The sequence below is a fragment of the Melanostigma gelatinosum genome (assembly GCF_949748355.1).
Source record: "Melanostigma gelatinosum genome assembly, chromosome: 4".
NCBI lineage: Eukaryota > Metazoa > Chordata > Actinopteri > Perciformes > Zoarcidae > Melanostigma > Melanostigma gelatinosum.
Window position 1 is genome coordinate 11,845,502 of NC_136637.1, and position 15,924 is coordinate 11,861,425.

Below are 15,924 nucleotides of genomic sequence, written 5' to 3' on the forward strand. Positions count from 1 at the left end.
TCTCTCTCCAAACTATCCAAACTCTCAACTGACCGCAACTCTCCACCAACAACCCACATTTTGAATGGAGCCTGAGTGGTTTATATTGCTGTCGAACCTCCCGGCAAACTCTGAACCACTTCCCGAAGCAGTCACGTGGTACAGCCGGGCAGCGAGGCTTCGGACGTCATCATTTTTGGCTCCTCCCCTACATGAAGCAAGCCTCGATACGCGCTTCAAGGAAACGCCCCCTCCATTACTCGACACACGCTTCGAAGCGTCGGCACATCTCGTAACATCACTAGCAGCAAGCTTTGCCTGATATCCGACAGCGAGCTCAGTGACAGCTGTCACTGAGCTCGGAGGTGGGCGGGTTCTCGGGTCTGGACCGTCTGAAACAACAACAACAGGCTCGCTGTGTGCACAGAACTCGCACAGTGCTGATTGTCTCGGTCACCGTTGACACTGATCGTTAAGTTTCACTTTCCTTTCCTCAGAAAGGGAGTCGCCTCTTCTGTGTCGTCCCGTCTGTCCTCTTCTCGGCTGTTGGTGTTCACGTCTACATGCAGCGGTTATCATGGAGAAACCAACCGCAGTAAAACTCGGGTAATGTACAGTTAATGTTAAATCAGTTAATGTTAAAAAGCAAGGTAATGTTTACCATGCAACGCTACGTTACGCAGGTGAACTCAACGCTAGTTAGGTTTCACGAAGGGTGTGAGAGAAAGTTGGACTGTAAAGTTATCCACTGTGTTGTAGACTTTATCTCATGCTCATCATTGTTCGCCATGCGAAATCTCCGTCTTGTATCAGTCTTTGTAGTGTCGTAATGGATTCAGCTTAACAATAAACGTAACACCAATCAAAAGAGGCAGTTTGATGTGAAGTGGGGAGTGCGTATTGTCCTGTAGTCAAGAGACGTCACATGACGTCCTGAGCTATCTGTAAGGTTGTGAAAAGGGACTAATGTCCTCCAGTAATAGTTCAATCAGGAGTTTCATATCAAAGGCACCAGTCTTCCAGAGGACGAGAGAGCAAAGTCAAAAGAGCCTTTGTCCCAGTTCTGTGACTAATTGGCAGACTTCCAATTTGTGTGGCTTGTTTGGAGTTAGTATTTACTCCATGTCTATGTCAGTTTGATTCTTACAGCAACACTTATATTGACTCAGGTGTTTGCACATTTATAGGCTGTAACATAGTTTTGTAGTGTACGTGTGCAAAGCCTCACCTTTGTTTGGTCATTTTTTGAGATGCATATGGATAAATTCGCTAACATGGTTGTATTAGTTGGCCTACAAAGTTGGTGTCGATGACCTGCCAGAATCCTGGTTGACGTAGTTTTAATTCGTTAATGTAGTTCTAATAATGCAAATATAGAAATAAGCCTACAGTTAGTGGTGGAGGCATATGTGATTGCACAGCATTGGTTTACAAATTGTTAAAAGTAGATTTATGAACATTTTATGCCTCCCAGACATTGGAGTGCACTTCATAACTTTATCAACTTCAGTTATGGGTCAAAGGTTTCAGCTGCATTTTGTCTATTTCCATGTGTTATTTCTGTTGAGCTCTATTACAGATGTATTTCCATCATTAGTGCTCAACTCAAATTTATTCACAAAACTATTTGGGAAACTCACTTTGATTTCTCTGTCTCAACAGCAGCAATTTCAATTTCTGTCTCGGAGCAGCATCTGCTCTGGCTGTACCTGCTATCGTCAAGGTAGCGGGCACCAAAGATTCTTCCAGCATAGCTACAGATGTCAGTTCAACAGAGACAAGGGAGAACAATCATTTGTTTACATTCCCAGGTAAGTTACTTAACAGTTCCACACCAAGACAACTGTCAAATACCAGCACTGCCATTGAATATGTAGGCTACTCTTGTAGTTTTCCTCCATTGTCTGAATGCGTTTTTAATAAACAGTAGACTCAGTGGAAATAGTCCCCAACAGTACTCATACTTGTCTGTCTGTCTACACTTGTGTTAAATGTTGTGCAAACTTTGTGTGAATAGATGTTGTTTCTGGAAATATCTGGATGTGACATTTCAATTCAATTCAAATCATTTTTGTATAGCCCAAAATCACAAATTTGCCTCGGAGGGCTTTACAATCTGTACACATACGACATCTTCTTGTTCCGGAACCCTCACATTGGAACAGGAAGAACTCCCCCAAAAAAACCCTTTAACGAGCAGAAAAGAGGAAGAGACCTGTGGGAGAGCAACAGAGGAGGGATCCCTCTCCCAGGATGGACAGAAGTGCAATAGATGTCATGTGTACAGAATGAACAACATAACAGAGTTACAACACATTCAATGCATATGACAGAATCATGGCAGGAGGCAAGACCAGGGTCCAGGTATAACCAGGATCCACGGAAACCTGCGGGGCGAGAAAGCAAAAAGACTCCGGTGAAGAAGCAAAGTCAGTAATGGGCATTGATGGTATCGGTAATAGGATTAATAATGTTAATAATAAAAAATGGTAGTAGCAGTACGTGTCAGCAGGGCCATGGCGGGAAGGACCACGGTCCAGATAAAACCACGATCCATGGAAACCCGCATTTATCCACAGAAAAATAAAAAGTAAAAAAATGTCAATGTAGAAAAAATACATTGAAATAACAAATGCGAGGTACATTTTGATTCTTAGATTTATTTTCATGTATTTCACTCAGAAGAGGTGAAACATAGCAAACTGAATATTTGATTGAACCATATCATCTTCTCCTCAGGAGCTCGACCAAATTTGGAATGTCAATGGAGACACATGGAGTGGACAGAAGAGTGAGTAAAAAAAAATGGCATTCAAGTCAAGTTTGCAACTATTTTAATCACTGGCAGTCAAATTAATATATTTCCTTTCATTTAAAGCGAAAAGTAAACCTATTTTAAACACTATCAACATATTACCTTTATTCCTTTCAACTCATTCAGATAAAAACACTCTTCCCATGCCTTTATTCTATTACTGTAACGGTGTGTTTACAGGTCTCTGTAAAAAGTCCGTCAGAAAGCTGCAGCTGATTCAGAACGCTGCAGCTCGAGTCCTCACTAAGACCAGGAGGGTGGACCACATCACTCCAGTTATGATGTCTTTGCACTGGCTTCCTGTCCAACAAAGAATTGACTTTAAAATCCTGCTGTTGGTTTACAAAGCACTGAATGGTTTAGGGCCAAAATACATCTCTGATCTGCTGCTACCTTATGAACCATCCCGACCCCTCAGGTCGTCTGGGACCGGTCTACTTTCTGTTCCCAGAGTCAGAACTAAACATGGAGAAGCAGCGTTCAGTTTTTCTGCTCCACATATCTGGAACAAAGTCCCAGAAAGCTGCAGGTCTGCTGAGACCCTCAGCTCATTTAAATCAAGACTGAAGACCTTTCTGTTTGCTGCTGCCTTTAATTGAACCACGTTCAATTAATATATGAATCAATTTCCTGCATTTCTGCATTTTACTACTGCATTTCATTTCTTACACTGTTTTTTAATTGTTTTTAAATCTCCTTTTCTTTTGCCTTATGTTTTGATGCTTTTAATGGTTTTATGTGAAGCACTTTGAATTACCTTGTTGTTGAAATGTGCTGTACAAATAAACTTGCCTTGCCTTATGCAAATGATGCTGAACAGCGAGTATCTTAAATTTGAATCTAGGCAAAAGACGAGCCTGATGAAGACCGTCAGCTCCTACAAACCAAGCAGTGGCGAGGTGACTCAGGCTCAGGTTCTCCTCCTGGGTCCGGTCGGTTCTGGAAAGTCCAGCTTCATCAGTTCAGTCCAGTCGGTGTTTAATGGAAGAGTCACCAACCGAGCCATGGTGGGCTCCTCCTCCACCAGCTTCACCAAGAAGGTACAAGTAGAGCAGTAACATGTAACTGAGAGAATTCACTAAAATAATTCACATTTATTTTGAGAGTGGGGACCAAATGAGCTGAAAGACCAGTTTAAGTTTATTTGTAAATGGTTTAGGCGTCCATCCCATTAACTTTTTGTTGTGTGTGTGTGTGTCAGCTGCAGTCCTTCAACATCCAAGGTCAGAGTGGAGAGGATCCTACTGGACTGGTATTGTGCGATATGGTGGGCCTGGGAGGTGGAGAGATGACCGGACCGACCCTCCATGACATCATGTCCATCATTAAAGGTCATGCGCCTGAGGGACACAAGGTAAGCAGGGTCGGTATAGTCATGCTGTAGTTTGTCAAAAAGAGTTGAGATCCCAGGAGAGCTGCCTTAAATGAGGAATATATGGTCGGCCTGTAAATTCGGCTAAAGGGACACAAAGCGTAAAATTAAGAGTTAAAAGATCAAATCTAATAATCATTTTAAAGCAAGCATGTATTACATAACAAATGTAAAGTGATTTTAACAAATGTCAACCTGATAATAATAATAATACCGGTAATAGGTGTATCTGAGTAGAGTGCCGTCTGTGTGTGTGTAGTTTTATTGACTTTGGTGGTCCTCTGACGTTTCTTCTAGCGCCATCTTGAGGTTAACATTTGTGGTTTTGAGTGAAATGTCTCGACCACCATTGGATGGATTGCCATGAAATTTGGTACAGACGTTCATGTTCCCCTGAGGATAGATTGCAAGAGCTTTAGTGAACCTCTTACTTTTTATCTAGCACCATCATTAGGTCAGAATTAGTTTAGTGCTAATTGCCAACACTCAACATGAGTTGTGTTGCTCTTCATTTCTCTCTCTCAGTTTAGCCCAGATCAGCCAGTGAGGTCAGAGACTGTGGGCTATGTGAAGAGGCCAAGCCTCAAAGACAAGATCCACTGTGTGGCCTTTGTGGTGGACGCCTCTAAAATCCTGAGCTACCCTAAAGGCCTCAGCACCACCTTCCAGCAGCTCCGGGAGCACATCAGTGACCTGGGTAAGAAAAGGAAAAACAAGCAGTGAAACACAAAGACATTCTCACGAACAGATTGAAGTTCCTTGTCAGACAAAATGGGCTTTGACTTTTGAAACCAAAGTGGAAAAGCAGTACTTTGTCAGTTTTTACCTTCATTTAGTTTTCAGACCTGTTTATTTTTGTTGGATTTAGCTGTGGTTAGAACTGTAGAAGGGCAAAACAACTTTGGCTTTAAAACCTTTAGAAATCAACTGAACGCAAACACTGTTGACATCTTGAGTGATGTATTTCTCCGGAATGTAACGAGCTGTTTTATTGCAAAGAAACCTTCATGAAAGCCTTGCATTCTGTCTGTTAGGTGTTCACCAGGTGGCTCTGCTGACCCACATTGACCAAGTTTGTTCACAAACGTACAAAGATGTCACCGAGGTTTACAAGAGCCACATCATTCGGGACATGGTAGGTTGAAATGAACCTCATGCGGTTTGAGAAGTGTTCCATGTATTGTAATACAACTCTCCAGACCGTGAGACTTTTCCTCTAAATTTTCTGTAAATGAGAAATGGAAATGCACTAACCACCATTAATGTATTGCATAATACAGACACTAAGGTTGTCATTTAGTCAACATGCCTTATGAACATGCCTGTGAGGACACAGTGCTGAATAAGTACTTACAATGTATTTTGTAAATTACTTTAAGATGTTGTTTTGATAATGTATTTCCAGTAATGTAACCTTTTAATCATTTGACATGTTTGTGTGTTTGCAGATGGTTAAAGCTGCATCTCTGTTGGGTATGTCCACGTCCTACATCATCCCGGTGAGGAACTACTCATCAGAGCTGGACCTGGATGTGAACACTGATGTGCTTCTGCTGAGTGCCGTCGACCACATACTGCAGTATGCTGACCTGTATTTCCAGGACAATACACGGCAAAACACAGGGCCAAAGACAGACTAAAACATTCATTTGTTTATAAAAGTCATCATTCACATTTAATTAATTGTTAAATCACAACAGTTAAAAAGCAACCTCAGGGATAAGGGGTTTTGTGTACAGGATTTGATCAAAGCTACAGTTAAATCACATGAAATGTTACACATAGTGGCTTCAAACTACCTTGTAAACCTTTACTCTTATGTCTTTTACAAAATTATAATGGAAAAAATGTTATAATTGAGAATAAAACCAGAACTTTGATGTCTTATTTGTAAGCGTAAACTATTCTCTTTATATCAGTGGGCAGTGAGCCTCATGTAAGAACCATTCGTACAAACAGAAGTGTTTGAGTGGCAGTTTTCTCGCACTGTATTTAGCTTTATGTAGGAATGTAGTTTAGAAGTGGTCTGGACCTGTTCTACTATGTCTGCCTTTCTCCAAAGGGGGGGAGATACCTTGTTTGACACAAAAATCACAATACATTTTGAAGTTTACAAATGTCACCAAAATCAAATAAATACGCAACTACTTATCTTCAAATCAATATGCTCTTCACAATAGTATCATCATCATCATCATGGCTGGGCAATTGGCTGTGAGGTTCAACAGCTTTATGTTAGATTGTATGGTTTTATTGGCGTCTCTCACTCTGACAGTAGCTTCTTGGTTTTTATGAGAGATAATTCATTTGAAGGCAAAATTATTTCAGTCTGGTCCAGTTTCATTTCTGCCAGCTGTGGGCAATTGCACATGAGCAGTCTGGCAGACCTCCTGTACGAACATCCATCTACAGTAACTACTGTGAAAGCTGGTCACCTTCCTCAGCTGTCTAGAAGACAACCCGGTAAGGATGAATAGAAGAATATTTATGTATTATTATACATTTAATTAAGGGTTTCGTATTTGGCCTAATTTTAATTGAAAGTTAGTTAATGGGACTTTTAATGCTTTATTATTTTCTGTGACTGAAGGTGTGGCAAGGTTGTGTTGTAGAACAAACTATCATGTCGCCAAGGGTACTGTGTTATTCTTAAACTTGGAATATAGTTTTTTGAGAGTTTGTCCAGATTAATACCCATCCAAAACTGACTGGCCTTGAGCCCCTCTCGATTTTAACCTGGATTGAGAAGTAGTTACATGGATTAAACAAACAGATATTACAGTTCACATATTTCTATCCAGTGAAGGCCATGTTTGTAATTGATTTGATATAATATTCTAAAAGAAATTGGCTACTAGTGTAAAACAATGGGATGATGTGGGGGAAACATTTGGTGTCAGTATTCTGGCTGCAGTCTGTCATGATGAGGGTGTGGCAAACCATGTCTTTGTCAGTCCGAGAGGAAATCAAAAGTAATTGTTCTGACTCAACATGTATCAAGCTGTGGGAAACTTCTGTTTTGTCTGTCTGAGGGGGAATAAATGTCTATATTATTAAAAAGTTTCTCCCTGAGTCTGCGCAGAGATACCGGTAACTGGAAAAAGATGCTGAACTTCCAGTGTTTGAAATAAAAGTTTGATACAGTGAAGAATATTTGTTACTGTGGAAATATAAAATACATTTAATATAACGATATGTGTTAACACAATACAATCACAATATTCACATACTAATATAAAGTAATTCACGTTTCCTCTGATTCACCCACTAACACTCCAGAATTACGTGAGGAGGAAGTGATCTCTGATTCTAAGTAGTTTGTCATGTTATTGATTGAATGGTTCATTTTGCTACAGTATTTGATGTTTGTTGTAAATTCCCAGTTTCTCAGATGTTTGTAGACATATTTACTGATGTCTATTGTTATTCTGCATGTTATTTACATTGAGCAGTGGTGGAAGAAGTACTCAGATATTTTACTTCAGTAAAAATAGCAATACTACAGTGAAGAAATACTCTGCTACAAGTAAAAGTCCTGCATTCAAAGTTTTGCTTTAGTAAAAGTAATAACGTATGAGCATTAAAAAAATACTTAAAGGACCAAAAGTAAAAGTACTCATGTAGAGTGGCACATTTCAGAGTGAGTTTTAGTACTGAATTTGAATTATTGATGCAGTAATGTGTTCATAACTTTCATGTTGCTGGTAAAAGGTGAAAGTCATTTTGATTTCTTCATATATTGCTGGGTTGCTTTATCTATAATAATACATCATAATGTATTAGTTAATTAAAATGTGTATTGCTAATCTAAATCTGCAAAGTAACTCAAGCAGTCTGATGAATGTAGTGAAGTAAAAAGTACAATATTTACCTTTGGGATGTAGTGGAGTAGAAGTCCAAGTAGAAAGTAGCATAGCAGGGCAGACGGACCAGCTGAGGAGCAGTCCCTCTGCGTCAGCAGGTCTTCTGTCAGCAATACGACGTATAGGCTACAAGGTCCATTGTGTGCCTAATATTGGTTGGTAGAATGGCATTAGCATCTAAACTGGCTACTGATTCACTCTGACTTTGTTTTAATCTAAAATGATGTGTTCAGAATACAGTTGGTTATTTAGAGACAAACTTTATTTTGAAGGCAAGATTATTGCAGTCCCGACACTTTCAGTTTCATTTCTGGAACAAGTGCGTGTCACCGTGTCTGCAGAGGTAACGTTACTGTTAACGTTAGAGCTGGTCGATCACCATCCTCGACTACTTGGGGAGAAGGTAAGGCTGAAAACGTTCATGTAGTCATATTATATTAAAGGGTTTCATATCTTGCCAAACTTTTACGTAAATTAGTCAGTGAGATTTTCAACACTCGGTTGACTTTTGTGATTGTGACTGCTGTATCCGGGTTGGGACGTAAAATAGTTAACAAGTTAAAATGAAGTTCCCTTCCGATTGAAGCCACATGTGAAATTATTTACAATTTTAAAATGATTTTAAAAGAAAGTGGAAACCAGTGAAAAGCTGTCCTCGCAGATGCCGTCGGTAATAATTGGGGTGTGGCAAACTATTTCTTTCTGATGTTTGTTCAAACTGTGGCCATGTTAGTCAGTCTGAGAGGAAACATTTACACTTTATATTATTCTGGGCCAGGGAAGCAAAAGAACAAGCAGGACTTCCAGTGTTTTAGGTAAAACTCTCTTTAAGTCTTAACTGTGATACAATGAGGAAGAATATGTTTGAAAAACCATTTGATGTGTGTATTATGTTTTAGCACAATTCATCAATCACAACAGTAATAGACAATATTTTGAAATGTTATTGTTTCAATGTCATGTTATTTTGAATTCTTGAGTTCTTTGATGTTTTTGTTGAAAGTAGTTTTAAAATGATTTCATCAATGGTTTTATTTGAGTGATATTCATTTCTTGAAACCTTGAACATGGGGTGCTACCCACATGCATCTAGTTTATCCAGGGGGATTAAAAGAAGTACATTTTTCTGGATATGCTGCATTTTAATGCAACTGTTTCTTTTTGTATTTAGACACCAAAGTGAGAAAACGTCAAAGGATCATTCACCGTACTTTACACACCTCAGCAGTCCAACGGTCCACTATGAGCTCCAAGCTAACCAGCAGCCAGCAGAAAACCATCTGCTCCCAGCTGGGAAGAGTCAAGCTCCAGCTGCTGTACAAGGCCAGCATCCATGGCTTCACAGGCGCAGCCTTCCACCAGCGATGTGACACCCACTCTCCCACAGTGTCTGTGGGCTATAACGCTTCCGGCTATGTGTTTGGAGGCTACACCCAACAACCCTTCAGTCAGTCAGGGCAGTACGTGCATGATGACCAGGCCTTTCTTTTCACCTTCGATGAAGAAAAGCTCCTCAAATATCCGGTTACTACCCCCGCTAATGCAGTGAAAATGATAAGTAACTCTGGTCCATATTTTGGAGAAGCGTTGGTTCTTGCACATGGAGGCAAAGCAATAGTCTATAGCAATCCAGGGCAGCATTACACCTTCACTGCTGCAGAGATGCATGGCAATGACCTCAACCTGACCGAGTGTGAAGTCTATGAAGTGGAGGGTAAGTTCACTATAAATATTATTATAAATTATAAAATGATTTGGTGGTGGGGGTGGGTTTGGGGCTGAGGGGTTGAACCTTTCGTCATTGTAGTGCAGTCCAGATAAAGAACTTCCCTTCCAACTTAATGCTGCAACTCCGGTAGTATTGTTGAACTCATTGGGTGATATAAAATATTTAATCTGCAGACATCAATGAAAAATAACAGGCAAAAGAATATCATTAATGTCATAAAATATGCTGTGTGATATTGATACTATGTTCTGTTAAAGAAAAGAAGTTGCATAGGTGGGTAATATGTTTATAAAACTTGATAAGATCATCGTTGTTTTTGCTCTTCAACAGAACACACACAACTTGAGAGGCCTTGGAGAACTATCACCTGGGAGTCGGAGTAAGATGGATACCGTCCTGCACGGAATAATATTAACATGCTTTAGTACAATATATGATACAGTATGACTCAAGTTCATGTGTTCCACATGCCATGACATGCAACGCTGCTGCGCTTGACTTACTATACCAACTATTTTAGATTACAATGGACTCAGTGTCTCTGCATAATACTATGCAATGATACTGTTGGCCATTCATACTGTGCTATTCAATTTTTAAAAGCACAATTATTGACTTATTTTCTTATTAGTTTGTTGCACTTATTGTATTAGTTTGTTCCTGCACTGTACTTTTGCTCTGGTTTATGCTCTTAGATGCTTGTTTAGAAAAGGAGATGCACTTCTGGTGACTAGCAGTTCTCTCGAAAACCGATGTTGAATACACTTATTGTAAGTCGCTTTGGATAAAAGCGTCTGCTAAATGACTGTAATGTAATGTAATGTAATTGTATCTGCAACCATGACTACCATCACAGAGGTCAACTGGTTGTGCACAAAATATCTCTATAATAACCAGGCTAATCTTTAATCTTTTCTTGTTTCTACAGGAAGAGGAAGGAGCTGATTGAGAGTATTAAGATGTACAAACCCACAGTTAGCTCTGTGTCCCAGGTCCGGGTCCTGCTTATTGGACCAGTTGGAGCTGGAAAGTCCAGCTTCTTCAATTCTATCAACTCTGTATTCAGAGGCCACGTCACCAGTCAGGCCATCGCTGGCTGCTCTACCACCAGCCTCACCACACAGGTTGGTTCCTTCCACTGATTGATTTCAACATGAAAACCCTGCTCGGCCCCCATTCTGTGGTTTGTAACTCCATCGTATTGTTCTGGACAGTTTCGCACCTACTCTTTGAAAGCCGGGCGAGAAGGAAAACCTCTGCCAATCATCTTTTGTGATACCATGGGACTGGAGGAAAGCACTGGGGCGGGGCTTGATATCGATGACATCAGCAGCATCCTTAAAGGTCATCTACCAGACCGTTATCAGGTACAGCTTTTTGTGACATTGAGCAGGATATTGAATGTGTGAGTCATTGATTTTGTTGTAGTTAACTCAAACTGTCCCTGTCTTTCCCCTCACCTGTATGACTCAGTTCAACCCGTCCGCTCCTCTGCATTCGGAGGTCCACAGCTATCGTAAATCTCCAGCTCTGAAGGACAAGATCCACTGTGTGGCCTACGTCACTGATTCCTGCAAGGTGTCCATCATGCCCAAAAAGCTGGAGGAGAAGCTGGATGCTATCCGCAGAAAGGTCAACCTAATGGGTCAGTAACATGTAGTCTCACATCAATACAATGAAGGCAAGGCAAGGCAAGGCAAGGCAAGTTTATTTGTATAGCACATTTCAACAACAAGGTAATTCAAAGTGCTTCACATAAAACCATTAAAAGCATCAAAACATAAGGCAAAAGAAAAGGAGATTTAAAAACAATTAAGAACATTCATTAAAACATTAAAAAAAACAGTGCAAGAAATAAAATGCAGTAGTAAAATGCAGAAATGCAGGAAATTGATTAATATATGAATTGAATGTGGTTAAATTAAAGGCAGCAGCAAACAGAAAAGTCTTCAATCTTGATTTAAATGAGCTGAGGGTCTCAGCAGACCTGCAGCTTTCTGGGACTTTGTTCCAGATATGTGGAGCAGAAAAACTGAACGCTGCTTCTCCATGTTTAGTTCTGACTCTGGGAACAGAAAGTAGACCGGCCCCAGACGACCTGAGGGGTCGGGATGGTTCATAAGGTAGCAGCAGATCAGAGATGTATTTTGGCCCGAAACCATTCAGTGCTTTGTAAACCAACAGCAGGATTTTAAAGTCAATTCTTTGTTGGACAGGAAGCCAGTGCAAAGACCTCCGAACTGGAGCGATGTGATCCACCCTCCTGGTCTTAGTGAGGACTCGAGCTGCAGCGTTCTGAATCAGCTGCAGCTTTCTGACGGACTTTTTACAGAGACCTGTAAACACACCGTTACAGTAGTCCAGTCTGCTGAAGATAAATGCGTGGACAAGTTTTTCCAAATCCTGTTGAGACATAAGTCCTCTAATCCTTGATATATTCTTCAGGTGATAGTAGGCTGATTTTGTAATTGTCTTGATATGGCTGTTCAGGTTGAGGTCTGAATCCATAACTACACCTAGATTTCTGGCTTGGTTTGTGGGTTTTAACATCAGTGATTGAAGCTGAGCGGTGATTTTCAATTGTTCGTCCTTGGTACCAAAAACAATTACTTCTGTTTTATCTTTGTTTAATTGAAGAAAATTCTGGCACATCCAGTTGTTGATTTGTTCAATGCAGTTACCCAGCCCTTGTATGGGATTATAGTCCCCTGGTGACATAGTTATGTAGATTTGTGTGTCGTCTGCATAATTATGATAACACACTTTGTTGTTTTCCATAATCTGAGCTAGTGGAAGCATGTATATGTTGAACAGAAGAGGCCCCAGTATTGAACCTTGGGGAACACCACGTGTCATTTTAGTCAGCTCTGATGTGTAATCAGCCACAGACACAAAGTATTCTCGGCCCTTCAAGTAGGATTCAAACCAGTTAAGTGCTGTGCTAGAGAGTCCCACCCAGATTTTTATTCTTTCTAGGAGTATGGCATGGTCGACCGTGTCGAATGCAGCACTGAGATCCAGTAAGACGAAGACTGAACTTCTGCCATTGTCTATGTTTAAGTGGATGTCGTTGAAAACCTTAACAAGAGCAGTTTCAGTGCTGTGGTGCTGTCGAAAGCCTGACTGGAAAACATCAAAGCAGTTATTTACGGTCAAGAAGTCGGTCAGCTGTTGGAAAACCGCTTTTTCAATTATTTTACTCAAAAATGGGAGGTTTGATATTGGCCTATAATTTTTCATCGTTGCGGAGTCTAAACTAACCTTCTTTAGGAGCGGTTTAATAACTGCAGTTTTTATGGCTTGTGGGAAGACACCTGAGAGAAGGGATGTGTTTACAATTTGTAAAAGATCAGTGGTCATGCAGTTTGAAATATTTTTGAAAAAGTGTGTTGGTAGAATATCCAAGCAGCAGGAGGATGACTTCAGATGTTGTATAATGTCTTCTAGGCTTCTACGGTCGATTGAATGAAATTGTGTCATGATATTTGAATGGATGTTATTCAGAGATCGGGACAACACATATCCTGTGGTTGATGTGGAGGCACTGACTGCTTGTCTAATTTTCTGAATTTTGTCAGTAAAAAAGGAGGCAAATTGATTGCATGCCCAGGTGGATTGGAGTTCAGCAGCTACCGACAATGGAGGGTTTGTTAGCCTGTCAACAGTAGCAAATAAGGCGCGTGTGTTGTTCTTGTTTTTGGTTATGATGTCAGAGAAGAATGACTGCCTTAATATGAAAGACATATTGTACTGTATACAAAGAAATGCCCCGTATTTTATCAGTGCGAAAATGAGTCACGTGACAACACAAGATGACTAGTAAACGACACAGCGTCTGTTATATCGGGAAGAGTGAATGAGAAAACGAGGGAATGAGTGCAGACAAAGACATAGTAGCCAAGTAAACGTTTCAAGAAAAGTCAGTTTAAGAAATCCTTTTTTTTTTTTACGCTTCAGTTTTAGAAGAAACATTTAAATTGCAACAGAAAAGTAAAGTATTTAAGAAGTGCTAGAATTGACAGCCTGATACGCGGAAATCAACAGCATTTTGGAAATGTTCTTCCTGCTCTGTTGTTTCCAGGGATTCCTCAGCTGGTCCTGCTCACTAGAGTTGATGAAGCCTGCCCTCTGGTGACCGAGGATGTGAGAAACGTTTACCAGAGTGTCTACATTAAGGAAATGGTGAGGATTTTAGACTTTTATACAGAAGGAAAACACTCTAATGTGTTTTTATGTGATTTATCTAGTTCAGATATGTTCAATGTACTTGATGGTGTTGAATTGAAGATGTATCAACTCTAATTTGAGAGTTTTAATATTTTCTGCTTAAAGGCCCGAAATTGTGGGAAATCCAGTATTTTTGTACTTGAGAGAGATGACAGGTAATCAAACCGGTATATTTAATATTTTATGTCATCTGGTTTTTGTTTAAAAGTTATTTTCCTTTTAATGGGTAGCCAACCAAAACAAACACCATCAATATAGCATCAACTTTTCCAATGTTGAACTTACAAATTTAAACAAAATGTAGTTGTTACATCACAAACAACTCTTTGTTGTTTTTTGTGATTCAGGTGCAGGAGGTCAGCGCTCGGCTCGGTGTGCCGGTGTCCTGTGTCGTTCCAGTGAAGAATTACAGCGAGGAGTTGGAGCTGGATCAGAACTGCGACATCCTGCTGCTTAGTGCCGTCAACCAGATGCTTCGTTTCGCTGATAATTACTTTGATGAAATCAGTGACCGATTCAGCAACACTGAAACCAAAGAATAGGAAGTATTTATGCATCGGATGTATTCGACTTTGTCCAACTGGAATATAATGTCCATCACAATGATCCATCTATTTACCGGCAGGTGATTCCTTGTTCTAGTTCGCTGTGCACTTCCTCCTCTTGAGTTTCCCCAGCACCCCTTGGAATGCTGGGAGATGTAGTGCCTGCAGTATGTCCTGCAGCAGCACCTCCAGTTTCTTGTTTCAGAAACTCAGTGAGCTGATCCTCATATTGATCGTAATTATATTTTTAGAAAATCATTACTTTATAAAGGTGCTTCTTTAATTTTTACAATATATACTATAATTTACTTAATATCGTGTAATTTACAGTTTGTTTTTTCCAAACCACTTACAGGTTTTACAAATGACATAACTGCAGCTAAAACTATCGTCTACTAATGTGATGATTTCCACAAAAACATTTACACATATTTTTGATTTCCCAAACACTTAAAACACTTCAGTCTGTTGAGTCATGAAAGTATCATTACTGTTCCAAAGGTTTTTAAGAGTGAAATAAAGTATTCCTGTAGAGACCGACTCCACAACCAACACTGTGTCATCATACTGTTGCATCAAGCGTTGGAGTAATATGTTAATTTTGCTACAGTATTTGATGTTTGTTGGAACTTCCCAGTTTCTCAGATGTTTGTAGACATATTTACTGATGTCTATTGTTATTCTGCATGTTATTTACATTGAGCAGTGGTGGAAGAAGTACTCATATTTTACTTAAGTAAAAATAGCAATACTACAGTGAATAAATACTATGTTACAAGTAAAAGTCCTGCATTCAAAGTTTTACTTTAGTAAAAGTAATAACGTATGAGCATTAAAAAATACTTAAAGGACCAAAAGTAAAAGTACTCATGTAGAGTGGCACATTTCAGAGTGAGTTTTAGTCCTGAATTTGAATTATTGATGCAGTAATGTGTTCATAACTTTCATGTTGCTGGTAAAAGGTGAAAGTAATTTTGATTTCTTCATATATTGTTGGGTTGCTTTATCTATAATAATACATCATAATGTATTAGTTAATTAAAATGTGTATTGCTAATCTAAATCTGCAAAGTAACTCAAGCAGTCTGATGAATGTAGTGAAGTAAAAAGTACAATATTTACCTTTGGGATGTAGTGGAGTAGAAGTCCAAGTAGAAAGTAGCATAGCAGGGCAGACGGACCAGCTGAGGAGCAGTCCCTCTGCGTCAGCAGGTCTTCTGTCAACAATACGACGTATAGGCTACAAGGTCCATTGTGTGCCTAATATTGGTTGGTAGAATGGCATTAGCATCTAAACTGGCTACTGATTCACTCTGACTTTGTTTTAATCTAAAATGATGTGTTCAGAATACAGTTGGTTATTTAGAGACACACTTTATTTTGAAGGCAAGATT

General features: G+C 39.7%; 2 protein-coding genes across 4 annotated transcripts; both read left to right on the forward strand.

The window, feature by feature from the left end:
• The first annotated feature begins 251 nt into the window (after nucleotides 1–251).
• Nucleotides 252–6,050, forward strand: LOC306776410 (interferon-induced protein 44-like). Of its 3 annotated transcripts, none has more exons than XM_079267085.1 (9): nucleotides 252–585; nucleotides 1,642–1,790; nucleotides 2,313–2,408; nucleotides 2,719–2,770; nucleotides 3,639–3,834; nucleotides 3,996–4,148; nucleotides 4,692–4,863; nucleotides 5,201–5,301; nucleotides 5,615–6,050. In XM_079267085.1, the coding sequence occupies exons 1-9, from the start codon at nucleotides 557–559 to the stop codon at nucleotides 5,804–5,806; spliced, it is 1,140 nt and encodes a 379-aa protein (XP_079123211.1). In that variant the 5' UTR covers nucleotides 252–556; the 3' UTR covers nucleotides 5,807–6,050. The 3 variants fall into 3 exon arrangements, with proteins under 3 accessions (XP_079123211.1, XP_079123212.1, XP_079123213.1); XM_079267086.1 differs by having other exon boundaries at nucleotides 1,645–1,790; XM_079267087.1 differs by lacking the exon at nucleotides 2,313–2,408.
• Nucleotides 6,051–9,209: 3,159 nt separating this feature from the next.
• On the forward strand, nucleotides 9,210–15,159 carry LOC306776407 (interferon-induced protein 44-like). Its single transcript, XM_079267082.1, has 7 exons — nucleotides 9,210–9,743; nucleotides 10,089–10,137; nucleotides 10,687–10,882; nucleotides 10,973–11,125; nucleotides 11,232–11,403; nucleotides 13,840–13,940; nucleotides 14,333–15,159. Exons 1-7 carry the CDS (start codon nucleotides 9,272–9,274, stop codon nucleotides 14,525–14,527), a joined length of 1,338 nt encoding a protein of 445 aa, XP_079123208.1. The 5' UTR covers nucleotides 9,210–9,271; the 3' UTR covers nucleotides 14,528–15,159.
• Nucleotides 15,160–15,924: the final 765 nt, after the last annotated feature.

Excerpts from the sequence above, each read along its gene's own strand:
- LOC306776410 (XM_079267085.1), top strand. The coding sequence starts at position 557 with ATGGAGAAACCAACCGCAGTAAAACTCGG. Across the intron at positions 1,791-2,312 it reads TCATTTGTTTACATTCCCAG|AATCATGGCAGGAGGCAAGA; the intron begins GTAAGTTACTTA and ends TGCATATGACAG. Across the intron at positions 2,771-3,638 it reads CACATGGAGTGGACAGAAGA|GCAAAAGACGAGCCTGATGA; the intron begins GTGAGTAAAAAA and ends ATTTGAATCTAG.
- LOC306776407 (XM_079267082.1), top strand. The coding sequence starts at position 9,272 with ATGAGCTCCAAGCTAACCAGCAGCCAGCAGAAAACCATCTGCTCCCAG. Across the intron at positions 10,138-10,686 it reads ACTATCACCTGGGAGTCGGA|GAAGAGGAAGGAGCTGATTG; the intron begins GTAAGATGGATA and ends TTGTTTCTACAG. Across the intron at positions 13,941-14,332 it reads GTGTCTACATTAAGGAAATG|GTGCAGGAGGTCAGCGCTCG; the intron begins GTGAGGATTTTA and ends TTTGTGATTCAG.